The 24,771-nt window shown below is 36.8% G+C and overlaps 1 protein-coding gene across 2 annotated transcripts in view; it reads left to right on the top strand.

Moving 5' to 3' along the window:
- Positions 1–24,771, top strand: part of LOC129000855 (uncharacterized) — a 253,328-nt gene that overhangs the window by 190,989 nt on the left and 37,568 nt on the right. For both annotated transcript variants that reach the window (XM_054427905.1, XM_054427904.1), the window contains 5 exons: positions 3,010–3,034; positions 7,796–8,148; positions 9,091–9,121; positions 12,963–13,426; positions 24,046–24,082. In XM_054427905.1, coding sequence (XP_054283880.1) covers positions 3,010–3,034; positions 7,796–8,148; positions 9,091–9,121; positions 12,963–13,426; positions 24,046–24,082 — 910 coding nt within the window. The remainder of the gene's footprint in view (positions 1–3,009; positions 3,035–7,795; positions 8,149–9,090; positions 9,122–12,962; positions 13,427–24,045; positions 24,083–24,771) is intronic.

The following is a 24,771-nucleotide window of genomic DNA, read 5'->3' as shown; positions in this document are numbered from 1 at the left end:
TGACTTGTGTAGTCCTTTGCTATCGATCACATGACCTAAGTACTCAATTTTGTTCTGGAAAAACTTACACTTCTCTCTATTTAACCTCAAATCATTTAACTTCAATCGTTCAAACACCTGTTCCAGTCGACGAAGAAGCTGTTCCCTGTTAGATCCTTGGACAATTACGTCGTCAAAGAAACATTGTACGCCTTCTAAGTTATGTAATGTTTTGTCCATGAATCTTTGCCATAACAAGGGTGCCACTTTTACTCCAAACATTAATCTGTTCACTTTAAACAGCCCTTTGTGAGTACTGATTGTTTGCATGATGGCACTGTCTTCGTCCATCTCCATGTGCAAGTATGCGTTACTGATATCAAGAGTACAAAATATCTTTCCACAATGCATCATTGACATGATATCATCAATCCGAGGTATAGGGTAATGTTCGTCTTTAATAACTTTGTTCAAAGTCACCTTGTAGTCAGCACATATTCTGACTGAACCATTGGGTTTGACAACCGGCACAATGGGTGTGCCCCAATCGGATGATTCGACACGTGTGATTATACCCAAAGTCTCCAGTCTTTCAAGTTCCTTCTCTACTTTTTCTTTTAATGCTTATGGCATGTGTCTAGGTTTAATGAAAATTGGCTGGGTTTCGTCTTTTACATTAAAATGACCCTTTTCTTTTGGTATTTTCCCAATGCCTTCTTTGAAAATGTCTTCGTATCGAATCATCAAATCATCTAGTTCTTGGATGTTTTCGTTTTCACTTGAATTTAATGAATGTATGTCAGCTGCATCAAGTTGAATCTCTCTTATCCATTCTCTTCCGAATATAGAGTCTACACACTTGTTAACAATGTACAGTTTTCCAACAAAACTTTGATCTTTATACTGAACATTTACAAAAACAACTCCTCTTGGATTGATTATTTCCCCAGTGTATGTCTTGAGTTGAACATTTGTCTTGAAAATCCTTTTTGGAGAGTTTAAAAGCTTAAATGTATCATAGGATACAATGCTGAGAGCCGCTCCTGTATCTAACTCCATTGTCATGAGTCGTCCTTCCACTTTTACCTCGAGCATAAACTTGTCATTTGATTTTGAATGAAGTTGGTAAATTTCATGAGTGTCATCATCGCTTGTATTTTCTGCGGTTTCATCTGATTGTTTTACTTCTTTGTTTGGTTTTCTTAGACATACTCTTGCTAAGTGACCAAAACGTTTACAAGAGTTACATTCTGCATTTTTGAACTTGCATTGATGTGCTCTATGTGAATCATCACCACATCTATAGCATTTGTTTCTCAGTTTCTCCAAACGAGTTTGATACTCAGAGAGTTGTATATTGTTAGATTTACAAGGTTTCCTATCTGGCTGTTTGTTCTTGCTTGATACTTGGTGTACTTCCTCTTGATTTCCATTTGTCTTTACTATTCTGCTCTCACTTTTCGCTAGTTCCAATGTAGCAGCCTTTTCGACTACTTCTTTAAACGGTTGCAATAGTTTATCTTGAAGAAGTTGAAGACGTATATCAGAGTCTTTTAATCCCCTGACAAACTGCATTCGAAGTAGAATTTCAGATACAGATTCATTACAACTTGTACAAGTAAACTGACATTCTACACTGAGCTTTCTAAGAGCATTAGCGTAAGCTTGTACAGATTCATTACACAATTGGGTACGTGTCGTAAATTTGTGCTGACGTGCCCAAATACTGGGTTTTGGTTCTAGTTGAGCCATTAACATGTGAATCAATTCCTCATATGGCTTGTTGTGTGGGTCATCTGGTATGCAAAGATCGTATAGCTGTTCATGTATTTGTGGGGTGATTGCCTGTAAAAATAAATCCACTTTGACTCTTGAACTTAAGTTTCCCCGTAATTTTGTGTAGTTTTCAAAGCGTCGAGTGAAGTTTTGAAAACTTTCCTCTGGTGTATACGGCTGGAAAGGAATATTAGATACATTTTGACATGTTGCAGAAGCAGAAATTGCTGTATGTGTATCGTACTTTTTCTTTTCTGCTTCAAGGAATGTCCGTATCTCTCTAAATATTTCTTCTAACTGCCATCGAATTTCTAATTCACTTTCTACTGAATTTGTGTGAAGTTCAATATTTGACTGTGTAACCTCAATTTCAGCCCATATTGCTAAAAGTTTATCTGTGTAGTAAGTGCATGTATCTTGAGAATGTTCACATGTTGGTAAATCATCCTTGAGTTTGATCAAGCGTAGTTCTAGTAATTTCCTTTTCTTTAGACATAAGTCAAATTCTTTTCTACTTACCATTTTACTCGTCACCATTGTTGATTCCACTAATTTTAGTAATAAAAGTTCACATTTTGTATAAGAAAATAGAAGGTAAGTTTTTATAACAATTCAATAAGTAAACAAAATAATAATTTGAACACATGTTAGAAATAAAATGTAAATAAAACATATGCTAACAATGACATTTTATGGAGGAATTCACAAAAGTTTTCATAAGTAACTTTTACATTAATGGGGGTTGCGCTGTATTATTTGAAATTAAAAAGACGATATAACATACTACATTTGAATTAAAATCGTGTAAGTTGTGTTTGAAAATGCAATTGGTTCTGCATATACTGTAATGGGTTTTGATATGAAAATCACCATAAAAAGAAAAAATTGCAAAAAAGTATAAGACCAACAAGGGTACTACGGATTGTTACCTACATACAAAATTTAATCAAAATCGGGTACCACAGGTGTGGTTTGTAGCTCTGCACCCATTCACCCATACAGACACTACACACATACACACACACCAGAACACACACACACACTACTTCCAAAACCACTTTTTCGGGTTCAGAGGGACCGACCCAAAACGGATATATCCCCCTACAACTCAATCTCGAAAATGTTGACAAAATAATACTTTTTCCATAATATACTATGTATAGAGGGAGTAAGTGGATAATTTAAAATACGTTTTTACGTTATTAAGAACTGAGTGTACTTCATTTGACGATCTAATGTAAACCTGTGTTTCAGGAGAGTGAATGCCGTGCAATAAAATGTAAGTTCGAACAAATATTATCTACAGTACGGCAGTATATTCTTTATGTTAGGTCTGGCAATAAGTAAGTTTATTTAATCAAATTTGTTTTTGTTTTTCAAATTATTCTTACTTTAGCCAATAACTTGTACTCACCAGTAACTCTCTTAACTTCTTTTGCCATTCCCTCATGCTTCGTTCCCATAGGGTTATATTATTATTTTTTGCCACTTTTTAAATATCTTAATAGTCGTGTGGCTATGTCATTAGATTAGAAGTATCCCCTGTATTAAATAAAAATTAATAAAAATTATATGATCACAACTCTTGATGCATGTTTATTTCTTAACAATAAAAAGTATTACAGTATTTACAATTTGAAATTATTCCAGTTAAAGGAAATTCGGGGATTTGGGCGTGTTCCCAGCCTTTCGAGAAGAGGAACTTTCCTCCGCTGTCCAATCACTGAGAGATCGTAGTCGTAGAGCACCTGGTTTATGGCATTCCTGCGGAAATCCTCAAGCTCATCGTTAATTACGTTGCAAACATACATTTGGATATGTTCAACGATGCTTGGCAAACAGCATTTTCCGTCAGCGTGGTTTTCCCGTGGCCTACCTTGTCTTGATTCCCAAGGTGAATTGTGCACCGAAGAAGGCCTCTTCTTTTTTCTCAATGTCTATGCGTCACACCACTGGCAAAGTGATAGAGAAGCTAATTCGTGTCAGACTGAGGCTAACGTCTCTGCGGGTGATTTTTCCTGCAGAAGCATGGGTTTCCTTTCGGTCACTTGATTGGTGCCACCCAGAGGTAAATGAGGCAGTGCAGAGTGCGAAGGCCCACCCATTCGGAGTTCGGAGGTGGTAGTACCTCGTCACTCTTTACGTGAGGAACGCGTTTCACTCCTCCGTTATGCTGCGCGCGCTCGAGCATACGTTCTGCATTCCTCTCTACACCCCCCGAATCTTCAAGTCCTACCTTTCGGACCATGTCTTGTTTTATCACATCACTGAATTTCAGCGTTTGATAACTATCAATTCTGGGGCTGCACAGGGATCGATCCTGGGACCCAATCTCTGGAACGTGTCTTACGAGTGTCAGCTAAGACTTGAAATGCCTACCTCTTTGGCTACGCTGATGACGTCACTGCTTGGTTTGCAGTCGCCAACGTCAAAGAGGCAGAGTCAAAACCCGTGTGTAGAGATGCTCAATATCAACGAATGGATGCAGGACCACAGCTTGTAGATGGTGGTCGAAATGGCCGAGATCGTGGTCCTAACCATGAAGAGGATTCGCTGCCATTAGTATGCCAATGCCAAACGCTGGCGGTTCCTGTTCCTACAAACATCACCCACAGATGTCTGTGGTCTAATCAGTGCTCTTGTACGGTGCTGAGGCCAGCCAGAGTCCATGTGCTGGAGAGGCGTGTCTTCAGTAAATGGATTTCCCACGTTTAGCTGTGAGGGGCCTTGCAAGTTGCTTTTACCTACCGCACGGTCTCTGAGCCTGCAGTCATGGAGATTGGCAGTGCTCCCATCAGCGACTTCCATTTTTCAAAGGAGCGACAGGTGATCTACCGCAGGAGACCTGAAGTGGGCAGAGAGATTGCAGCTACAGAAGAACGAGACCGCAGTTTCAAACTCTGGCAACGCGAGTGGGACGCCGAGACTAGGGACGTTGGGCCACCATCTCGCACATCTCGCAATATGCCTTGCACATACACTCGCCAAACCCTTAAATCTCAAAATCTTGACGACATGAAGCTACAATTATCAAATCAAGACTGGAAGACAGTTCTAGAAAGCAGGACCGTAGAGGATGCTTATGATAGTTTCATCACGATTATCACTTCAGTTCTTGATGCCACGTGTCCCCGAAAGGCTTTCCGTGAAAAGAGGCGAAACCCTTTAACCCATGTCTACGATGATGAAGTCAAATCAATGAAGGAAAAGTTCATCAAAGCTCATAGCCGCTACGTCCTTAGTGGAAAAGAGGAAGACAAACTATTAACCAATAAGTTAAGAAGGACTATGACCTTAAGTTGAGAGCACTGAGACGAGAAGCGACAGCTAAATTCATCTCCGAGTCTTCAATAAAATCGAAGGCTATCTGGAATGTGATCAACAGCGAAAGAAAGACCAAGCAACGAGATCTTGACACCCTGTCATATCTGGTAATAAATTATGCAAAAGTGGAAGATCCTACTGAACTTGCTGGCAGCTTCAATGCATACTTCACAACAATTGCTGATGAGACCCTAAAGAACATTCAAGACCAGATGAAAGCCCGCAGCAAACAGGCCAAGCGTGTTGTCACATCTCCAATGACAGTGTTGGTGCCTACATCTGACCAGGAATTACTCGACACCATCAGAAGACTAAACAACAAGACTTCATCAGGCCTGGATGAATTTTCCTCCGTTATGGTCAAACACTGCCGGCAGGAATTGCTAACGCCGCTGCTTTACATAGCCAATCTAAGTATGTCTCAGGGCACCTTTCCAAGCAAGATGAAAACGTCAAAAGTGATTCCATTACACAAGAAAGGGAGCAAGCATTCGTTAGGGAACTTTAGACCTATCTCCTTGGTGTCTAAATTCTCAAAAATCACTGAGAAGGTCGTTCTGACGAGAATCATAAATCACCTGGAAAACAACAAGATAAATCTTAGTGGACAACATGGCTTCCAAAAAAAATAAATCTACCATCACAGCCTTAGTCGAGCTGATTGAACTGATCGTGGACAAACTTGAAGAGGGTGAGAATTTAACTAGTCTGTACCTCAATTTGAGCAAGGCCTTCGACTGCCTCAGCCACCAACTTATTCTTACCCAGCTCGGAGAACTGGGTTTTCAGGGCATTGCTAGAGATGGTTTCAGAGCTATCTGGTGGGCCGTAATCACTAATAAGCTTGTCGAGCTTAGGCAAAAGGAGAATGGGAAAATTGCCACATACAGGTCACAACTACTTCCTGTTACAAGAGGCGTACCTCAAGGCTCTGTTTTGGGCCCGGTGATATTTATACTGTTTACTTATGACCTTCCTTCATACATCAACCCATACAGCAGAGCAATCATGTATGCTGATGATACTGTGTCGCTTGCCTCAAACAAAACTACAGACAATCTGGAAGTGAAATCCTACATTGCGCTGAGCTTGGCGGCTGAATACTGCAGTATGAATGACCTAATCTTCAATGAAGGAAAAACCAACCAGGTGAATTTTGGCAACAAGAAGAACGAAATCATGGGGTATCCGGGCATCCAGATCAGTGACACAACCAAACATCTTGGCTTGATCTTGGACAGCTGGCTCTCATGGACTGACCACGTGGACGAACTTTACATGAGGCTGAGTACTGCAATCTTCGCTCTGCGGCGCATTAAGACTGTTAGCACAGTGGCAGCTCTTAAAATCTCATACCACGCCCTCTTTGAGAGTCGTCTGAGATATGGGATTCAGCTCTGGGGTAGCACCTCCCTCACCAACATCAAACGTGTGCTGATCCTGCAGAAGATAGCACTGAGGATAATGGCGGGCCTGAGTTGAAAGGAGAGCTGTCGAGTACCTTTTAAGCAGTGGCACATACTTACTGTGGTGAACGTTTACTTATTGGAAGTGATCTCACTAGCTTGCTCGAAGGGCCTTCCCAAAAATGAAGACACACACCACTACAACACCCGAAATGCTGGAAATTTTAACCTTCCTGTCCATCACAGCAAACGGTACGAGATGAAGCCTTCATACAATGGGGCTAAGTACTTCAACCTGTTGCCAACTGAGGTCAAGAACACAAGTCCAAGGCTGCTCAAGTCGAGGCTGAACGAGTGGTTGCTGAATCACCCTTTCTACAGCATCAACGAGTTCATCGAGTGGAGGAACAGCTGAAATTAGAAAATCTGAAATTTCCCAATTCCAAAGACTTATTCCACTAATTTACTGTAATTCTGTAATACTGTAATTCTCTGACACTATTACAATCTTGAAGATTGTTAATAAAGATCTCTCTCTCTCTCTCTCTCACCAGGCTCATTCCCAGCCTCTTAACATGGGTGGAACGGGAACATCGTGAGGTTAGGCATTTTGTGATCCAGTTTTTGTCGGGCCACAGGTACTTCGTGGCCTTTTTGCACAGAATAAGGGAAAACCACTAGCTCAGACTGTCTGTACTGTCTCAGCATTGCAGACACGGCCGAACTGACCTTCTTCTTTTGTGATAGGTGGCATGTCCACCGAGCCTATTTGATCTTGAAAATCGGCTTAGACATCACCCCCCCCCCCCCGATATTAGCTGGAGCTGTGCTCCATGGAGAGGGCACCTGAAACTGTGTAAATGTTCATCGAGGCTATACTTCCGACTAAGGAGATCGATATCGATCGGCCTTAGCCTTCGGAAATAAACAAGAAGGAAAGTAATAATGGCAGGGTTCAAAAGGCTCAAAGTATTGTGCTAAATAGTTCCAGGCTAGATTCCTACGAGATGGGGGGTTTTAGCCTGTAGTCGACGTCCCAGGGACGGCAAGGGATTCCGGCACTACTGAGAATACATTGAATCACTCACTTTACATACCCGTAAACGCATTTCAACCGCCTCACCCCCCCCCCAATATACACTTCAACAGAAAAGGCTTTGACGATGCAATTTTGCAATACTGCTATGACAAACATTCTTTTACTGACTAAATGTACTTTACATAGGACTTTCCACTGTTATTTAAGAATCATATCTGTTATTTGTATTCGATCATTAAGTTGAAATACATTAATCTAACATATTTTTCAGTAAAAGACATATCTAGATCGGACGTAAAAACTACCGGTAGAGTAAAAGCTACATATTACAACGGAAGATCGAATCGTTTTCGACTGAGCTGTTATGGAAACACGTTAAGAAAACACGCTATCCTCAGTATAAACAGTTACGAAATTAAAATCGATTTGGACTGTGCATCGGTCGACAAAATAGATGACATATTTCTTGCTGACGAAGATGAAGGCTCCAGGGACATCATTATTGGAAGTAGACCATCCCCCACTTCATATTGGTGTTACTATGCAATTCCACGTGAAAAAGATAAAGACATTAAACTAGAAGGCGAACGAGATCCAAGCGTCTTGCTCTCTCGATGGTACATGGTAAGTACACACTTACATATAGTATATTTCATCACTAGGAGTGAACGTAGCTCCTTTTGGTACGCAATGTGCCTCGTTTGGAAATAAGATTAGGTACCAAAATAGTATATTTCATCACTAGGGTCAAAGTGACTCTTTTCGACTCGACCTCAAGTTTTACGATCGAGGCGAAGACGAGGTAACCTTTTTTCCCATGTGTTGAACTATATTTTTCGTCATATTGCGCCATTATTTGAACACACTGTGTTAAAAAACTTAAATAGTTTTCATTTATTTTAGCAAAACTACTTCTAATTAGTTTGCAATTGTAGTTGTACTGTATCGGTAACACGCATCTGTTTAAAAAGTGATTCAATAGATTTGTCTATTACGATTGTGTTATTGTACATTATACTATCGATATGTCAAACTATTTACACTAAGGCAACAGTTAACTACAATCGATTATACAATCGAAACATACTTTCGATACATGCAATTCTGCTTACAATTGAAATTTACAAATGAGTAACAAGAGCTAATCTTTACTCCCTAGGGGCTAAAAATGATTTTTTTCGCCATTTATGATGGTTTTAGCTGTTTTAAATACGTTAATTGGTGGCTGAAAGCACAGAAAACATACTACTATAATCCAGAATGCCAACCGCATGGTAAAAAGCAAGTGTTTTGAGAGAGCTTTGCCTGTCAATTCGTAGGCAGCGCCACCAGCGTTTCCTTGCACTCAGCATAGCAACGCTGGTGGCGCTGCCTAAGTTAAAGAAGAACTAAGCTAAAAGTCACTAAGCTTAACTTAAAATTATGCACGTGCAATTTCTTTCAGTTTTAAAATAATAATGGAATACCAAATGTTTCAAATAACGTTACAGAGTATTAACTAAATACGAATTGTTTTCTTTTATTATATGTCCATTACCAATTTAATTCAAACTATAACATTTTCAGGGTGATCAAGCAGAGTGTCCCAGCGTTTCACGTAAGTTCCGAAAACTGGATACTTCATACATGCGAAATTGTAGTTTTGCAAACTATATATTACCATATACAGGGTGGGGCAGGGAAGTATCCCTAATTTTAAATGTTTTATGCTACAATTATAATTATTAATTAGATATAATTTAGATATTAATATTAATATTATTAATTTAGATTGTTCTTCCCTTTTTCTCTGTACGGTATGTGTATTGTGCTATTTAGATGATTCACATATGTTGCGTCTCTTGTTTACTATTTTAATGTTATCTTGCAAATAACGTCTTGGCAACCAATTAACCTATAAGGCCCATGATTTCCAAAAGTTTAAATTCAGGTAGAGAAAACCCCTGTGGTCCGATTTGTATTATTTCAGATTTATACCTTTCCATGGTTGGCTACTATAATTTTGCTGAATTTGGTGCAGATCGCTTCAGCCTTTTAGGAGGAGTATTTGTAAAACAAAATCAGGAGTGTAGTGTATTACCTCTTGTATGTAGAATTTGCTTTGCTCTATTTTTCTTCATTGTCTTCTTTCTTCATTATTAAAAAAAGAATCATTCGTTCAGAAGACTTATTTGCATTGAACATTCATAAAACTCACCAATTCAATTACCTCAATAACTGTTTACCAGTATTATTGTTGTGAAGGGTTGGGGTCAGCTACTGGGATCGTAGAAATAGTTTTAACATATGTTTAAGTATAAGCATCGTTGGTTGCCGCGCCAATTACTGGGATTGCGGAACAGAAATATCGTGTCGACGCCGTCAGTTAAACCATAGAATAAATATTACTTCTTATATGGTTAAACAGCGTTGGTGGTGTAGTGGTTAAAGTACCCGCCTTACGATCGTGAGGTCCTGGGTTCGAATCTCCTTGGAAAACTTAACAGTTTGCTTCTGATTTTGTTAGAATTTGATTTTCACTTAACGTATCTAAATAGCTTTTTTTTTATCTGAGCCATTTATAATTTTATTTTGGGATAAGAATGCATTTTTTACAAATACATTAACTTTTTTTGCAATCATTTCCTAACAGCGGATAATTGAGATATGCTAATCGATTCTTAAAATTATCAATTCGTTTAAGTATAGGCCTATAACTTAGGTCTGGTTTTACTTTAGCGGTTAAAAGTAAGAAATACTATTTGAAGTCAAGTCGACTTCTTTCAAAATTTCCCTTTTGTGCAATAAAATGTAGGCCTATCAATACGACAATCCTTTGGGATTTTATTGTCTAAGTTATACCATTTAGTTTAGTCTTAAACCTTACCTGTAAACCAAGTGGTTGTGATTTCATTTCGTAAAGTTATTTTGTATTTTTAGCTACAGTACATTATCTACAAATATACTTGCAAATCAAGGGTGGTGTGAATTTGTTAGTATAATTATTTTGTCGTGTTTTTTATTGACCACGTCTAATTAGTTGACTATTCATTGTTGTTAAAAAGAACAGAACGATTATAAAATTAAATACGAACGGCATGAATTTATTCACTGAATATAGAACTGATTCTTAATCAATTCGTATTACATGCAATAGACTAATATGCTCTTTAGTATTCATCAGATTTTTTTCTTTTGTACTGTATTTATAATGTGGTAGATTTGCTGACTAACATATGTCGAGGCTCTTGTTTACTTTTTAGTGTTGAGTCGCAAATAATGTCATGGCAACCAATTAACCCATAAGACCCATGTTAAATTTCTAAAAGTTTGCATTCATGTAGGGAAAAGTCTTAAAGTCTGATTTGTACCATTTCAGATTTATACCTTCCCATGGTTGGTTACTATGACTATGTTAAATTTCGTGCAGATCGCTTTAGCCGTTCAGGAGGAGTATTTGTAAAACAAAAGCAGGAGTGTAGCTTCGCTCGCTCCATTTAATCAATGACAAAATTAGAATAAATAACCTCATAATTCTATAGGGAATTTTTATAATTAACCAGCTGTTAGTTAAAACAAATTATATTGCACTAAAACAATCCGAAGATTACAAAAATTACTTAAAAAAGTTATTTGAACATCCTAGTATTTTACTATGTATACCTATTTAAATAATCCGTCATCCTCTTATCGGATTGGACGTCATGATTAGCATTACACATAGTATAAATAAGTCAACCCTAAGTATGTCTTTTAATTTGATCCAATTTCTGAATTTGTGTTACAAACGCTGAATGTTTACAGCTGTTATGTTAAGCAAATTATATTATACCAAAAGCTAGTTTAGTTCTTAGCGTCGGCTGCTAGACTTTTCAAAAATTAAACGTTAATTTCTAAATAACTGAGACCCTAAACTAAAAATATGGCTTCGACATTCCCTAGTTCTCAAAATTATCTTTCTTTCAACACAAAAATCATGAAAATCCGTGGAGTGGTTGATTCAGAATCTTGAAATAAAAAACCCCTGTTACGTTTTAATATTATAGATAGAGTGGTATTTACATAATAATTATAAAATCATTAACTTAAAAAAAAAATATTATAAAAGTATACTTTGTCTAAAAGGCAAAAAGGGGAAAAAATACCTTGTCAAATGATAAGGAAAAGGTCTACATAGGCAGGGGCCTGTGCGTAGATATGAGAAATGTGTCATTGATAGTAGTACTGTATCTCTGATAGGATTACTTTATCACTTATAGTAGTACATTATTACTTTTGGTATTACTGTTTCACTGATAGTAGTACTGTATATCTGATGGTATTGCTGTATCGCCAATAGCATTACGGTATCACTGATAGTAGTATTGTATCACTGATGGTATTACTGTATCACCAATAGTATTATAGTATCACTGATAGTAGTATTTTATCACCGATGGTATTAGAAGTACCATCATCGTAGATAGAAGTACTTTATCACTGTCGGTAGTACTGTTTCACTCATAGCAGTACTCCATCGTAGATCGAAGTACTTTATCACTGTCGGTAGTACTGTTTCACTCATAGCAGTACTGCATCGTAGATAGAAGTACTTTATCACTGTCGGTAGTGCTGTTTCACTCATAGCAGTACTGCATCGTAGATCGAAGTACTTTATCACTGTCGGTAGTACTGTTTCACTCATAGCAGTACTGCATCGTAGATAGAAGTACTTTATCACTGTCGGTAGTACTGTTTCACTCATAGCAGTACTGCATCGTAGATAGAATTACTTTATCACTGTCGGTAGTACTGTTTCACTCATAGCAGTACTGCATCGTAGATAGAAGTACTGTATCACTGTCGGTAGTACTGTTTCACTCATAGCAGTACTGCATCGTAGATAGAAGTACTTTATCACTGTCGGTAGTACTGTTTCACTCATAGCAGTACTGCATCGTTGATAGGAGTACTTTATCACTGATAGTAGTACATTATCACTTATGGTATTACTGTTTCACTGATAGTAGTACTGTATATCTGATGGTATTGCTGTATCGCCAATAGTATTACGGTATCACTGATAGTAGTATTGTATCACTGATGGTAATACTGGATCACCAATAGTTTTACAGTATCACTGATAGTAGTATTTTATCACCGATGGTATTACTGTTTCACTGATAGTAGTACTGTTTATCTAATGGTATTACTGTATCACCAATAGTATTACAGTATCACTGATAGTAGTATTTTATCACCGATGGTATTACTATTTCACTCATAGCAGTACTGCATCGTTGATAGAAGTACTTTATCACTGTCGGTAGTACTGTTTCACGGATAGCAGGACTGCATCAATGGTAGAAGTACTGTAAGACTGATGGTGCCGATATTATTACTGTATCACTGATAGTAGTAAAGCGACTAAGCACTTTTATTTTTAGAAACTAATAATTCATTTACGAATATATTTCCAGGGGCCAACATAATTACAATCTCTTTAAACGTAGAAACAATTAGTAAAACCCTTGTATCTACATACTCAGTTGATGTCAGGAAAGAAAAGGAGGAAGAACTACAAACGTTTATACTTCAATGTTATCGTAGAAATGATATCGACGCCAAATACATATTGACGATAGCAGAACGGAAAAAAAGTAATGCCAAAAATCGATACCGTGAAAAACTGCCTTTTGAGGATAACATTGTATTTTTAGCAGCATTCAATGATTTCGACTGCGCTCCTGAATCTAATCGCCCTTTACACGAAAAAGTGTACATGTTCACATTCAAAGACGGGTCAAAGAACATTTTGTCTTTTAGAAGTAGAGTTGACACTGACAAGTGGTGCCAGTACGATATTTGTGTAGAGAAGTGTCCGAAACCGAACCTGGTATTCTTGAAATATGCTGCCAACCCAGGAGGGTTTGAATCAATCAAGGTACGACAATAACATTAAGTACCTTAATATTGCAAAATGACCTAGAATCTTAGGATATTACATTGCATAGAAAATTATAACGGTATTTTGACAATTTAATTTATTCTAGAGCTATAATATTTAGAGTAAAAATGTGAGGAATAACCATTTAAAAATTTATTTTTTGTTTAAATTTTTGATAGGTTCCAACAAACTTTATTCATATTTTACTATTAAGAATAATATAGTATTATTTTACAAATATAATTTTCCTACAGTTACCTAACAATGTACATGTTCTCTCACTGATTTGAGAAAGCAAAGTGACCAATTGGCTCATCAGTAAAACAATGTTAACATTGTCTCACTCTAATTACTTTGTCTCACTCCAGATTTGCAACGTGAAGGCACGAAATAGTGAGCGCGTAACATGCAGGCAACGTCGTATGCGCGCGAAATACGTTGGCAGTACTGGCTGTGAATCAGCTGGTCAGCTGTTGTACTGTTGTATTTTTCACTTCACATTAAATGTTATATTAAAAGTACACTTCTGTGTAAAAATAGGTTATGTTTCTTCACCAATTTATTTGTTTTATGGTAACTGTAGGAAAAGTATAATGTGCAACTCGAGTTCAAAGTACAATTGCCTCACTCGAGAAACCATTCCTCACTCGCCTACGGCTCGTAAGTAAGGATTTCTCTCGAGTGAGTCAATTGCTCACTTTTCTCACTAGTTGCACAAATAACGATTTCTTTCTTTCCTACAATACAGTTACAGCTTTAGTTAGGAAGCTCGTGCGTAAACATTTCTCTCGTGTGCAGCAAAGTGCCACTTTGCACACTAGTTACACAAATAACTATTTCAGGTCCTTCTTGTAGACTTTAAAATAATACATGCATTATTAAGAAATCCTTCAAAGAAAGGTCAAAAACTTTACCTAACTATGTAGAGCTGATTCAGAGCCATGTTTGTTTTCGAACCACGACCATTTTAAATTCAACATAATTTGAGTACTTTTTGTAAAATAGTTATGGAACTCCATATTCACCTCTTTGGATTATGTTAAAAAGACTATAAATTCATAAGCCATACTTAGTACTCTGATATGTTCGTTACATCAAACAAGCTTTACAGACGGATAGTTACTTAATCACACTTTGTAAAAAAGTATTAGATGGCTTCAAAATACTCTTAGTCCTTGTTACTAGTCAATGCTTGCCATCGAAAGTGACACTTATACTTTCCAATAGCTATTCATCAGATAAGTTTACCAGGTTTAGCAGGTAAGTTTACCTTTTTGACTAGGAAAATACATTGATCACACTAAATTATATTAACAACTATATGACATTAAATTTGCACTATTGGCTTTTAGGAACATAAGTCCCTAAAAAGCTCAAATGTTAAACAAATATTGTAATATTTGACAAGCTCAGTATCAAATTATGTATGTGTTAGGATGAATACTGTACACCTTATCTTTTGTGTGAAAACAGTCTCTTTGCTTGCTTTGTTAATGTTATTTTCAATCAATAAATAATTTGTTTCAGAGGTTTAACTATTCAAAGTCTTAAGTGTTGAAGGCAGCAAACATATAATTCTTTGTGAATAAATACTGGATAGTTTTAGTCTTGTTTTAAACGATAACAAAAAAAGCTTCCCTGTAAGGAATTTCGGAAACCATCTTGGTGAAATTTGAAAGGGCATAGTAAAAAGGGGTGTTGAGATAAGCTTACAGTTCAGTAGTTCACGGTTAACTCCTTTTGTAAAGGTTTAACAAAATTAATGAAAAGGTATCCTATTGTCCAAATTTAATCCTGGATTTGTTTCTGATCAACATGAAAATAGAAACTACACTTGGTTTAAATGTGGTGGTATTCCTCCTAAGAATGCGATTGCATTTACATATTCTATCAAAATAGGCATATTTAAACGTTTATCGGATTCACAGTAAAGACCACACTGAATTATTCATTTGCTTGTTCGTCCGCATTTTTTTTTTTTTTTTTTTTTGTAAGTAATTGTGAATAGTATACATTTTTTATTTAATGGATACATTATTATTTGGAATTAAAATCCATGTTTTGGCCTTTGATCTGTATCGTAACTAAACATAGGCTTTATCCGTCAATCCTGCTCAAATGATGTAACTACGTTGGTTACGGCTGTTTTGGCATTACAATGCCATCGTCAGACAACGAAATCTCGGCTGAAGTAGCGTCGTTGAAGTTAAAACCATACATAATACATAGTCCCTGTTTTATCTATGTTAAAACACATAACACTCAAGAGCAATACGAATTAAATTTACACATTTCACAAAAAATATCAGCCTGTCGTACTAAATGCAACCGGTTGACATGTTCCCGTTCCGAGCAAGGTGCCGACTGGCGTAATGCCGGCCGTAGCCAACGTAGTTACATCATTTAAGCTGGTATGAGGAATGTAAAGCCTATTTTTAGTTATAATTTTGTTTGATTGGCTTAAATATTTTGTCACTGGTGGGGGTTCCATTACCCAGTCATCGAAACAAATCATGAAATTACTTTTCATCAGCATTGACATGCATATTTTTGGTTAGTTTAAAGAAATGGAAACTAACTCTAGGTTTACTGTTATATATAGATGCTCCCTTTGCAATCTATACTATTCATGCTAGGCTATATTATTTCAAACCTTTTCCCTTAGAACAACAAGCAGTTCCTCGCCTGATTATACTCTCCTCCAGACAGTATTATTTTTCCGCCCATTGGAACGTGTCATATTAATTACTTAGTAAAACATTATTGCCTGTACGAACCTATTTCATCTTTATTCCCAGGTTATTTTCTTAGAGTAGCCATTACGGTTATTCCACTTCAAAAAATTGATTAAACACTACAATAAGCGTCAAGTTAAATGTTACAAAAAGGTTTAGAATTCATCGTCAACATATCTTTTGAAATAAAAACAAAGCAGACGGGTTCCATTTAATTTTGAATCGTTGATTATTTAGTCAGTGTGGTTATTTTGTTTAACATTCCTTCAACACAACAATAACCTTTAAATGTGAAGTAATGTAAAAAAAGTAAAATAATTTTTCCTACAGTCGCCCGACAAAGTTGGCTTCCTTGTACTGTTTATAGTACAGAAAGCTGCTAATTGCTGCATATTTATACTTTATCGTACGGTTTATACTTTGTCGTACGGTTTATACTTTGGCGCACATCAGGATTCCAACGAAACAACACAAAACAGCGTGGTTCTATTGTGCACGTAATCCGTGTACGCTTGGAAATAGGTTGGCAACACTTAAGGGTGTTTGGTCGCAAATTTTCATGTCTGATTTTTTGTTATTGTTTAATTGTACTAAAAATTAGAGATACAAATATATAAGAAAAAATGTTTTATTTTGAATATTAAGCGAGATATGGAGCTTGAAAGTAGTAAATTTTTAATCTTTGGTACCAGTTCACAGGGAGAATGGGTAATGCGATTCTCACCAAAATTTGCATTCAGGTGTGGAAAAATAAGATAATAATCACTAGCTATTTAAAATTAAAAAATTAAAAAAAAATTTATTTTTTATTTTTTATAAATTATTTAAAAAATTAAAAAAAATTTAAAAATAGCTCTTTGTTTTTGGGAAAAATGTATCTGTATGTTGGAATAAAAAAAAGTGATATGTTAACTCGTTTGGGCCGTGAATTCGTACCTTTGATGCCTTGCGCTGTCGGAGCACTACTCGTTGAGAGTTTGTACACTAACACCGAGGCTTTAGAATACTTTAACATCACGTAATTATTAACATCCATTAACATTGAAAGAATACGTTTATCGTTGTATTCTAAAGCCCCGGTGTTAGTGTACACACTCTCAACGAGTAGTGCTCCGACAGCGCAAGGCATCAAAGGTACGAATTCACAGCCCAAACGAGATAACATATCACATTTTTTTGCATTCCAACATACAGATACATTTTTCCCAAAAACAAAGAGCTATTTTTAAATTTTTTTTAAAAATTTTTAAATTTAAAAAAAAAATGATACAAAATAAAAAATAAATTTTTTTTTAAATTTTTTTATTTTAAATAGCTAGTGATTATTATCTTATTTTTCCACACCTGAATGCAAATTTTGGTGAGAATCGCATTACCCATTCTCCCTGTGAACTGGTACCAAAGAATACAAATTTACTACTTCCAAGCTCCATATCTCGCTTAGTATTCAAAATAAATAATTTTTTCTTATATATTTGTATCTCTAATTTTTAGTGCAATTGAACAATAACAAAAAATAAGACATCAAATTTTTGACCAAACACCCTTAAAGATAATAATACTATGAGCAGCTGATTGACTATTATAACTACGATTTAACCTGTCATTTCGTGTTTATAGTTTATGTTCTCTTTTCAGTATTTCTGAACTATCTGGACTTTTCTTTTAATCGTTTTTAAAACATTCTTACGATCTTAATAAACAAGAAAATACCTTTAAAGCATTTTTAGGCGCGGAACCACTGCAAATTACAAAAATATTCGGTACTTCGGAAAAAATGGTGGGGTGATTCGGACCGGGGACTACTTTCTCTAGGGCACCTATAGTTTGGCCAATGTCCCGTGCGCCCTGGAGGATTAATTATGCCCCCTGATTAATTAATTATGCAGCCCCCAGTACACTCTCGCCGAGGCATAACGAGCGTTGGCGAGTGCGAGAGTGTACTCGGTTCGCTCGTCTTCTCTCGCCTTGACTCGGGTCGCCTCGCCTCGCCTTGCCTCGTGCTCGCCAGCGCTCCATCTGGAGTCGGTTTTTGACACGAGTCAAAGGACCCGAGACTGCACGAGTGGCGAGCGCTACTTCCACATTGAAGTTTGTCCCATTTTGACTGCGAGAAAATGAGCTAGGCGCCCACCGGGCAACTCAGCGGGTGACGCGGCGCGGCGCGACGCCGTGGAAAAAAGTTGCCACGTATCCGTGCCATGTTATCTTATGGACTGACGCCCACCTAGCAACCCAGCGGGTGGCGCAACGCGGCGCGGAAAAAAAACTTCTTCTCGAATCCGGCAGTGAGAATTCGGTGGAGAATTTCTTCCTCTCGTGTTGCCGCGCCTGCGTTGAGTTGCCTGGTGGGCGCGGGGTAGAGGCACGGAAACGGCGTCTGCCCCTCGTCTGCCGCTCATTCGGGTGTTTTCGGAAAGTATCGTGAGCCCTTCGGGAGTGTTCGGGTCCAAATCGAAGTGCACTATGCATCCCCTCCAAAAGAAAAATTCTCCGCGCTGCCCCGCGCTTCCGCTAGAGTTGCTTGGTGGGCGCGAACCCTGGAGAAGCGGACGGAAGTTTTTCTCCGCGTCGCGCCGTGCCGCGTCGCGTCGCGTCCCCCGCTGGGTTGCCCGGTGGGCGCCTAGCTTAAAGGCCTATTTTGCTTGGAGCGACTGTAGCGATAGTCGCACAGCGATAATCGCTCAGCTACTATCGCTGACCCGGTGGCCGTTTTGCTTAGAGCGATTGATTTTCGGTCGCCACGCGATTTTTCATAGTTAGTTAAATACCAGCACTCACAATGGTGAAGTCATGAGTACGTGTTGTAAGTCATTAAAGTATCTCCTCAGTGAGGAATTAGGAGACGAGGCTCTACTCGACCCTAGTGGAAATATCAATGGACGATCGATAGAAAATAATAAATAAATAGTGATACGTAGGATTTGGGACGGATACGTATCACTAGAGGTCACTAGATAGGATATAAATAGAAAACTGTAGTCATATCAATGAAAAAATACATATATTTATATCAATAAAAAATAGTGATATCGATAAGAGTACATGAATGTCAGAAAATAAAACCTGGAGTCTAAATATAAAAAAAAATGTATTCATACAAAATCTGACACAGTATTATCGCCCACACTACGTAAATAACACATAACAACTTGGAACAGTCAAGCATTTTATATTTAAATTTGAATAGACGTGGATTACCTTAACAAATTTAAACACAACCATTTGAGCAATGACATTGCAAAGTTTGCTAGAAATAAAGAGTCGCCTGTTTCTTCTAAAAATTTAATGTAGAAAATGAAATGAATGTGTAAGAAAATATAATCAAAACAGTAAAATCGTAACAGCACATGAATAGAAGAATTACTGTGAACAAAAAAGTAAATTATGGTCAATTTTAACATCTATTATCTGCCTACTGAGTGAACTGCACTGTTTTGAGGTTCTGCGCACAGTCGCTGCGCATCAGTCGCGGCGCGATTATCGCTCAGACTGGTCCTCGGGGCAGTGGTCCGCGACTGTAGCTGGCGACTCTTGCGATGGTCGCTCCAAGCAAAACAGGACAACGCAAACTCCGTCAGAGCAGTGCCCGGCTACTATCGCGGAGCGATTATCGCCAAGCGACTATCGCTGCAATCGCTCCAAGCAAAATAGGCCTTTACTCACACACGCGCAGCCACACTCACTCGCACGGTCCGGTCGACCCGCCGCTAATGGGTTTTCTATGAATCGCTTGCTAGCCCAAGTGCTACAACATCACATTTTTATAACTTTAAATTTCATCCAATTTGTATTTAAATAACTAAACTCTGAATATTATTACTTGCAAAATGAGTCCAAACACGATACAAATCTGACAACTCTAAGTGGTTTTAGTTATTTAAAAATTTAGAAAATTAATACCACGGGGCTTTTATTACGTATTGCATATTGTAATAACCAAAGGTCCTAAATTAAATAACAGCAGTTAGATCAATGACATGGAAACAGTTTTCAATTAATTATTCTAGAGATGACTAAACACTGTTTGCAAATACGCTGTAGTCCCATAACTAGTAATAAATTAGGTATGGAAACAAGGTAGAAATATTAGTTTAAAAAGGTAAGGACAAACTATAAACAAATTAATCTGTGTAACATAAAACAGAGTTATCTATATAAATAAAATTAGAGTTTTGTCTGTACATTGCTCAGAATTATATACTTTTAGGTTATTTTTACGTTTTATACATTAAAGAAGCAGAAACGAGTCTTATCTCAATTTCTGTCTGTCTGTCTGTCTGTCTGTCTGTCTGTCTGTCTGTCCCTTTGTCTGTAACACTCAAGATTGCATTTTACGCAATCTTCTCCGTGAAAACCAGAGTACATATCAAGATCCAAGTCATTTTAATGTATTCACTGGATTGGCGAGAGTGTCTTTAGTGATTTAAATATAGCCTCACTACTTTGTAAATAAAATTACGGACGTTCAAAAATGCAGTTTTGTGCGATTTTTGTCAAATTTTCGTCCAATTTTTATCACATAATCGTCTATGAAATAACGAACAGCTATCCGGATCAAGATTATTTTTTCTAGCTGTCAATGACATGTTTACAAATGGTGTTTACAAATACCGCAACTATTTCGAATCACGTTTTGAAAGCAAATCCCAACCAAGTGAGATTAAAAACGTTTTTCTTACATAACGGATTTAATTAATCGCAAGTGCAATAATATAGTCTAATAGTGTAACCGTAAATGAAATTAAATAACTAGACATCGTCCAAATCGGAACCAGAAATTCTTTGAGTATAAAATGTTTCTTGAGTTTTGACAACCAGAAAGAAGACCTTGAATCAGTGTTGTATAGGGCTGTGACACTGAAATGGTCGTCGCCAATAGCTTACAAAAAAGGTTTCCACTCATTGACGGCGCTTCAATGGCGGTTGTGTAAAGTGTAAAGTAAAAAATCACAACTGCAGTGGGTGATTGTAACAGAGGTTTAACAGAGGAAGTGCTAAACTCGCTTTTCCAATGTGTCACTTTCTGTTTCTACTCACCGTGTGATGCAATCGCTGGACCATACAGCCAATAGGCCCATAGCTCATATCTTGGGTACGTAAGCCTACATATTTATTCATAACAACCTTTTTGACAACGATCCTTGATACCGGTACTTTTACATAGAATACATGGCCTACCTACTTAAAAAATAAAATTACAAATGACCAAAACCCCACATTGTGTGATTTTCGTCAAATTTCCTTCTAATGTTAATAGATATACTAATCATTGTTTAGAGAATGCGTAATCTATTAAATAACAAAAAGTTGTTTGGGTAAGGTTGCTTTTTTTTCAAACTGACACCGATAAGTTTACGCTATAACTTTTTACGAGAAATTCCAAATCTTAGCTTACCCGGTATGCTAAGAAAATGATAACCTATTTGAGTAAAACATTTGTTGGGCAAACCATCATGCATTGTTTACGCCTTTATATTGTTTATGTATCAATAGTTCGTGGCCTTTGTTGGATTGTTGTATTGTGTTGTTTTGTTGTATGTTGGTAACGCATTAATGTCCTTATTTCTCTGTGTTTCACGGAATGGACAAGAGCACCTTTGATACTGAAAATGTCAACCGGAATAAAGTGTTAAATGGTGAGGTTGAGGTAGTACTGCAAATACGTTTAAGTTAACCGATGTGGAAAAGTAACTTTCAATTATAGGCCTACTTTAGGGCTACGCTTCATGGATCTATAAAACATTTTTTAGTTTAATCATTGGACATATGGACCAACACGATCCGGGTGACATTTAATTGCGAAGCATTTATTTTGGCTTGAACTGTCAGATACTGTATTTGCGAAGGTTTATATATAATAGTTTTGCCAGCATATCTGCAAATATGCAAACTAATTGCTGTTCTTAATCTTAATATAAGAAGGTTTCAACTGACTACTATAAGATCCCCGTGCGTAGAACGGGCACACAGCTAGTTATAATATAAGGAAGGAGTTTGGAAACACGCAGGGTTGAATCCCCGGCATTCGTCGTGGGTTTATGAGCCACACTTAGCGGAGAAGCGGAATCTGGAATTTAAATCACTTTTAAGGGATGTAAAATTGCTATGTTAATATGCTCCTGTTAGTTTAATCATGTTACTAATATTTTTTACTTCAGTTTGCGCGATCTGTAATCTAGTGTAATTTTAATTTTCTTCCGTATCGGCTTATGAATGTAAATTGTATAAAATATGTACGCTATTTAACGTTGCTATGTAAATTTGCTAATGTTAGTTTGATTTTATTATTTTTTTATTTTTACTTTTTTGCGTTCAATAAATTCTCTACAACCATTTATAAATAGTCGAAATTATTATTTTTAAACCTACTGGCCCTAAAACCACTTAGAGTTGTCATAATTGTACCGTGTTTGGACTCATTTTGTAAGAAAAATTACCAGTTTTAAAAATGTGATGCTGTAGCACAAGGGCTAGTTGGTGATTCATAGAAAACCCACTAGCGGCAGGTAGGCCGGGACGTGCGAGTGTGTGAGTGTGTGAGTAGGGTCGCTCTAATCCTCCAGGGCGCACGGGACATTGGACAAACTATATTTGTGTTGCAGCTGAACCTAAAAACGTGCTGTATAGTGTTTGAAAGACTAATTATTTATATGCTTTATAGTGACTGTAGGAAAAATATAATGTGTAACACGAGTGCAAAAGGCTTTTGCTGCACTTTGCTCACTAGTTACACAAATAACTATTGTTAACTTCGCGAACATATGTTTTAAAATAAAAAACAAAGTTTAAGTGTTTTAATCGGGTAAATTATTAAAACTATTTTACTCTTTATTAAATTTTCCGTTAAAATGCTTGAAACTTCATTATTTTTCAGCCATTCTAAGTCCAATTACTTTGGTTTGAGCCATATCACATGATTCTACTACTTACCATACTCTTAACTAACTTACATAAAAATATACAAATACGCAAATAGTAACAGTAAAATAATAGATTTCAACATTCTAAGTCATAATTTAATAAGCCTCAATTATAGGTAATGATATCCCTGGTGTTATGGTATACAGTGCGTTGCAGAATTGACTGGCAAATATGTGTTTCAAATGTTAATATTGCGTACTGGCTTACTGCTAAATCACGATCAGCAGTATTGAAGTAAACAAAAATCACCTGCCAACATTTAGAATGTTATTCTTATTGTGAAGATTTTACCTTATATCTTATTTTGTGTTAAAAGTTTTGGAATTTCACTATTTTTCTCACCATCACGGGATAGGGGCCTTTAATTTGAGATCTTTTTCATCGTTCTACGACTTTCCGCAATTGTGACGCAAAGAATCGGCTAACGTAATTAAATGTATAAATACTGACTAATGCCCATACTGAACATTACAATGTACAGTAATGGTTCTAACCTTGATAATTTCAATATTGTTATGCTATACCTGTTCTTAAGTCAATCATAAGTAAAACCTTTCTCTGGGTTTAGTTTGTTTACTAACATACTCGTATAACAGTAAAACACCGATGAACAATGTTTATTTAAAATCAATTATTTTACCTTTTTGGTAGCCTAAGGTGTCCAAAATTCTTATCTCCTGCGAGACGCGTTTGCATCTTCAGTCGCTGTCACAGGTCTCAACATTGCCCACAGAAGTGGTTGTAACAATTTACAAAACATATTAACACAGTTCACGAAACACATATTTATATACAGTTTTACGACCATGGTCACACACGTACATCAAGCGAGCAGGAGAAGACACGTGATACTGCACAAGGTTGTATGCCTACTCAGGTAGGTTTATTTAAAGACCTTCACTGCGAATCCTAATGACCTACCGTATCTCTCATACAATGCTATATGTTTTTTTTCAGGAAGGGGTCTTGATGGATAAAAACCCTTCATTCAAGGGTAAGTTCAGACCTAATGGTTTCATTAAGATTCAAACTTATAAATAGAGACTAATAACTTTTTTATGAATTACTCCATCAGCTCATTACTGCTATCTATACAGGTTGATTGGTATTCAGTGACATAATTTTTTGGTTTTAAGTACAAAGTAAATGAAGTGTGATGATGCTTATCAAATGTTCCAAGTCAAATTAGCTTCCCAAAAAATTATTTCATGTTTTAAAAAATAATTTGAGTAGATAATGTAATTTTCGTGTTCTACATTAAATTTTGAACAAGAATAATAGAAAAATGACGGAGGGTCAGTTGTAAAAACTCCATTGTAAATTGATTCAAAGATAAAAATTAAGATGTTTGATAATAATTTAAAAAAAAACAATGGTCTATTGCATTTTTCACACCCTGTATACAAGAAAGTGTTGGAATATGTTAAAAACTGCGTCATTTTATAAGCTTTCCAACAATATGCTACACTATTAGGGATTCTTGCTACACTAAAGTGGGAATATTGGTGGTAGATTTATTTTTCATGTCCACCTTCACATCCAAAAACGCTAGGTTCTAGCCCAGAACTATTTCACATCTTCTCAGGGTAGTTCTAGAGGGTTGCGGCATTACCATATGTATAAAGTCGATTGGTGATTGGCGGGATTTGAACCTGAGACCTGAGTCTCCGAAGATCCACACTC

Source organism: Macrosteles quadrilineatus, unplaced genomic scaffold (assembly GCF_028750875.1).
Source record: "Macrosteles quadrilineatus isolate MER2022 unplaced genomic scaffold, UCM_ALF_1.0 Scaffold_8__2_contigs__length_117827958, whole genome shotgun sequence".
In the NCBI taxonomy this organism is placed as follows: Eukaryota; Metazoa; Arthropoda; class Insecta; order Hemiptera; family Cicadellidae; genus Macrosteles; species Macrosteles quadrilineatus.
The sequence above is the reverse complement of the archived record's forward strand: the minus strand, read 5'-3'. Positions and strand labels throughout refer to the sequence as shown.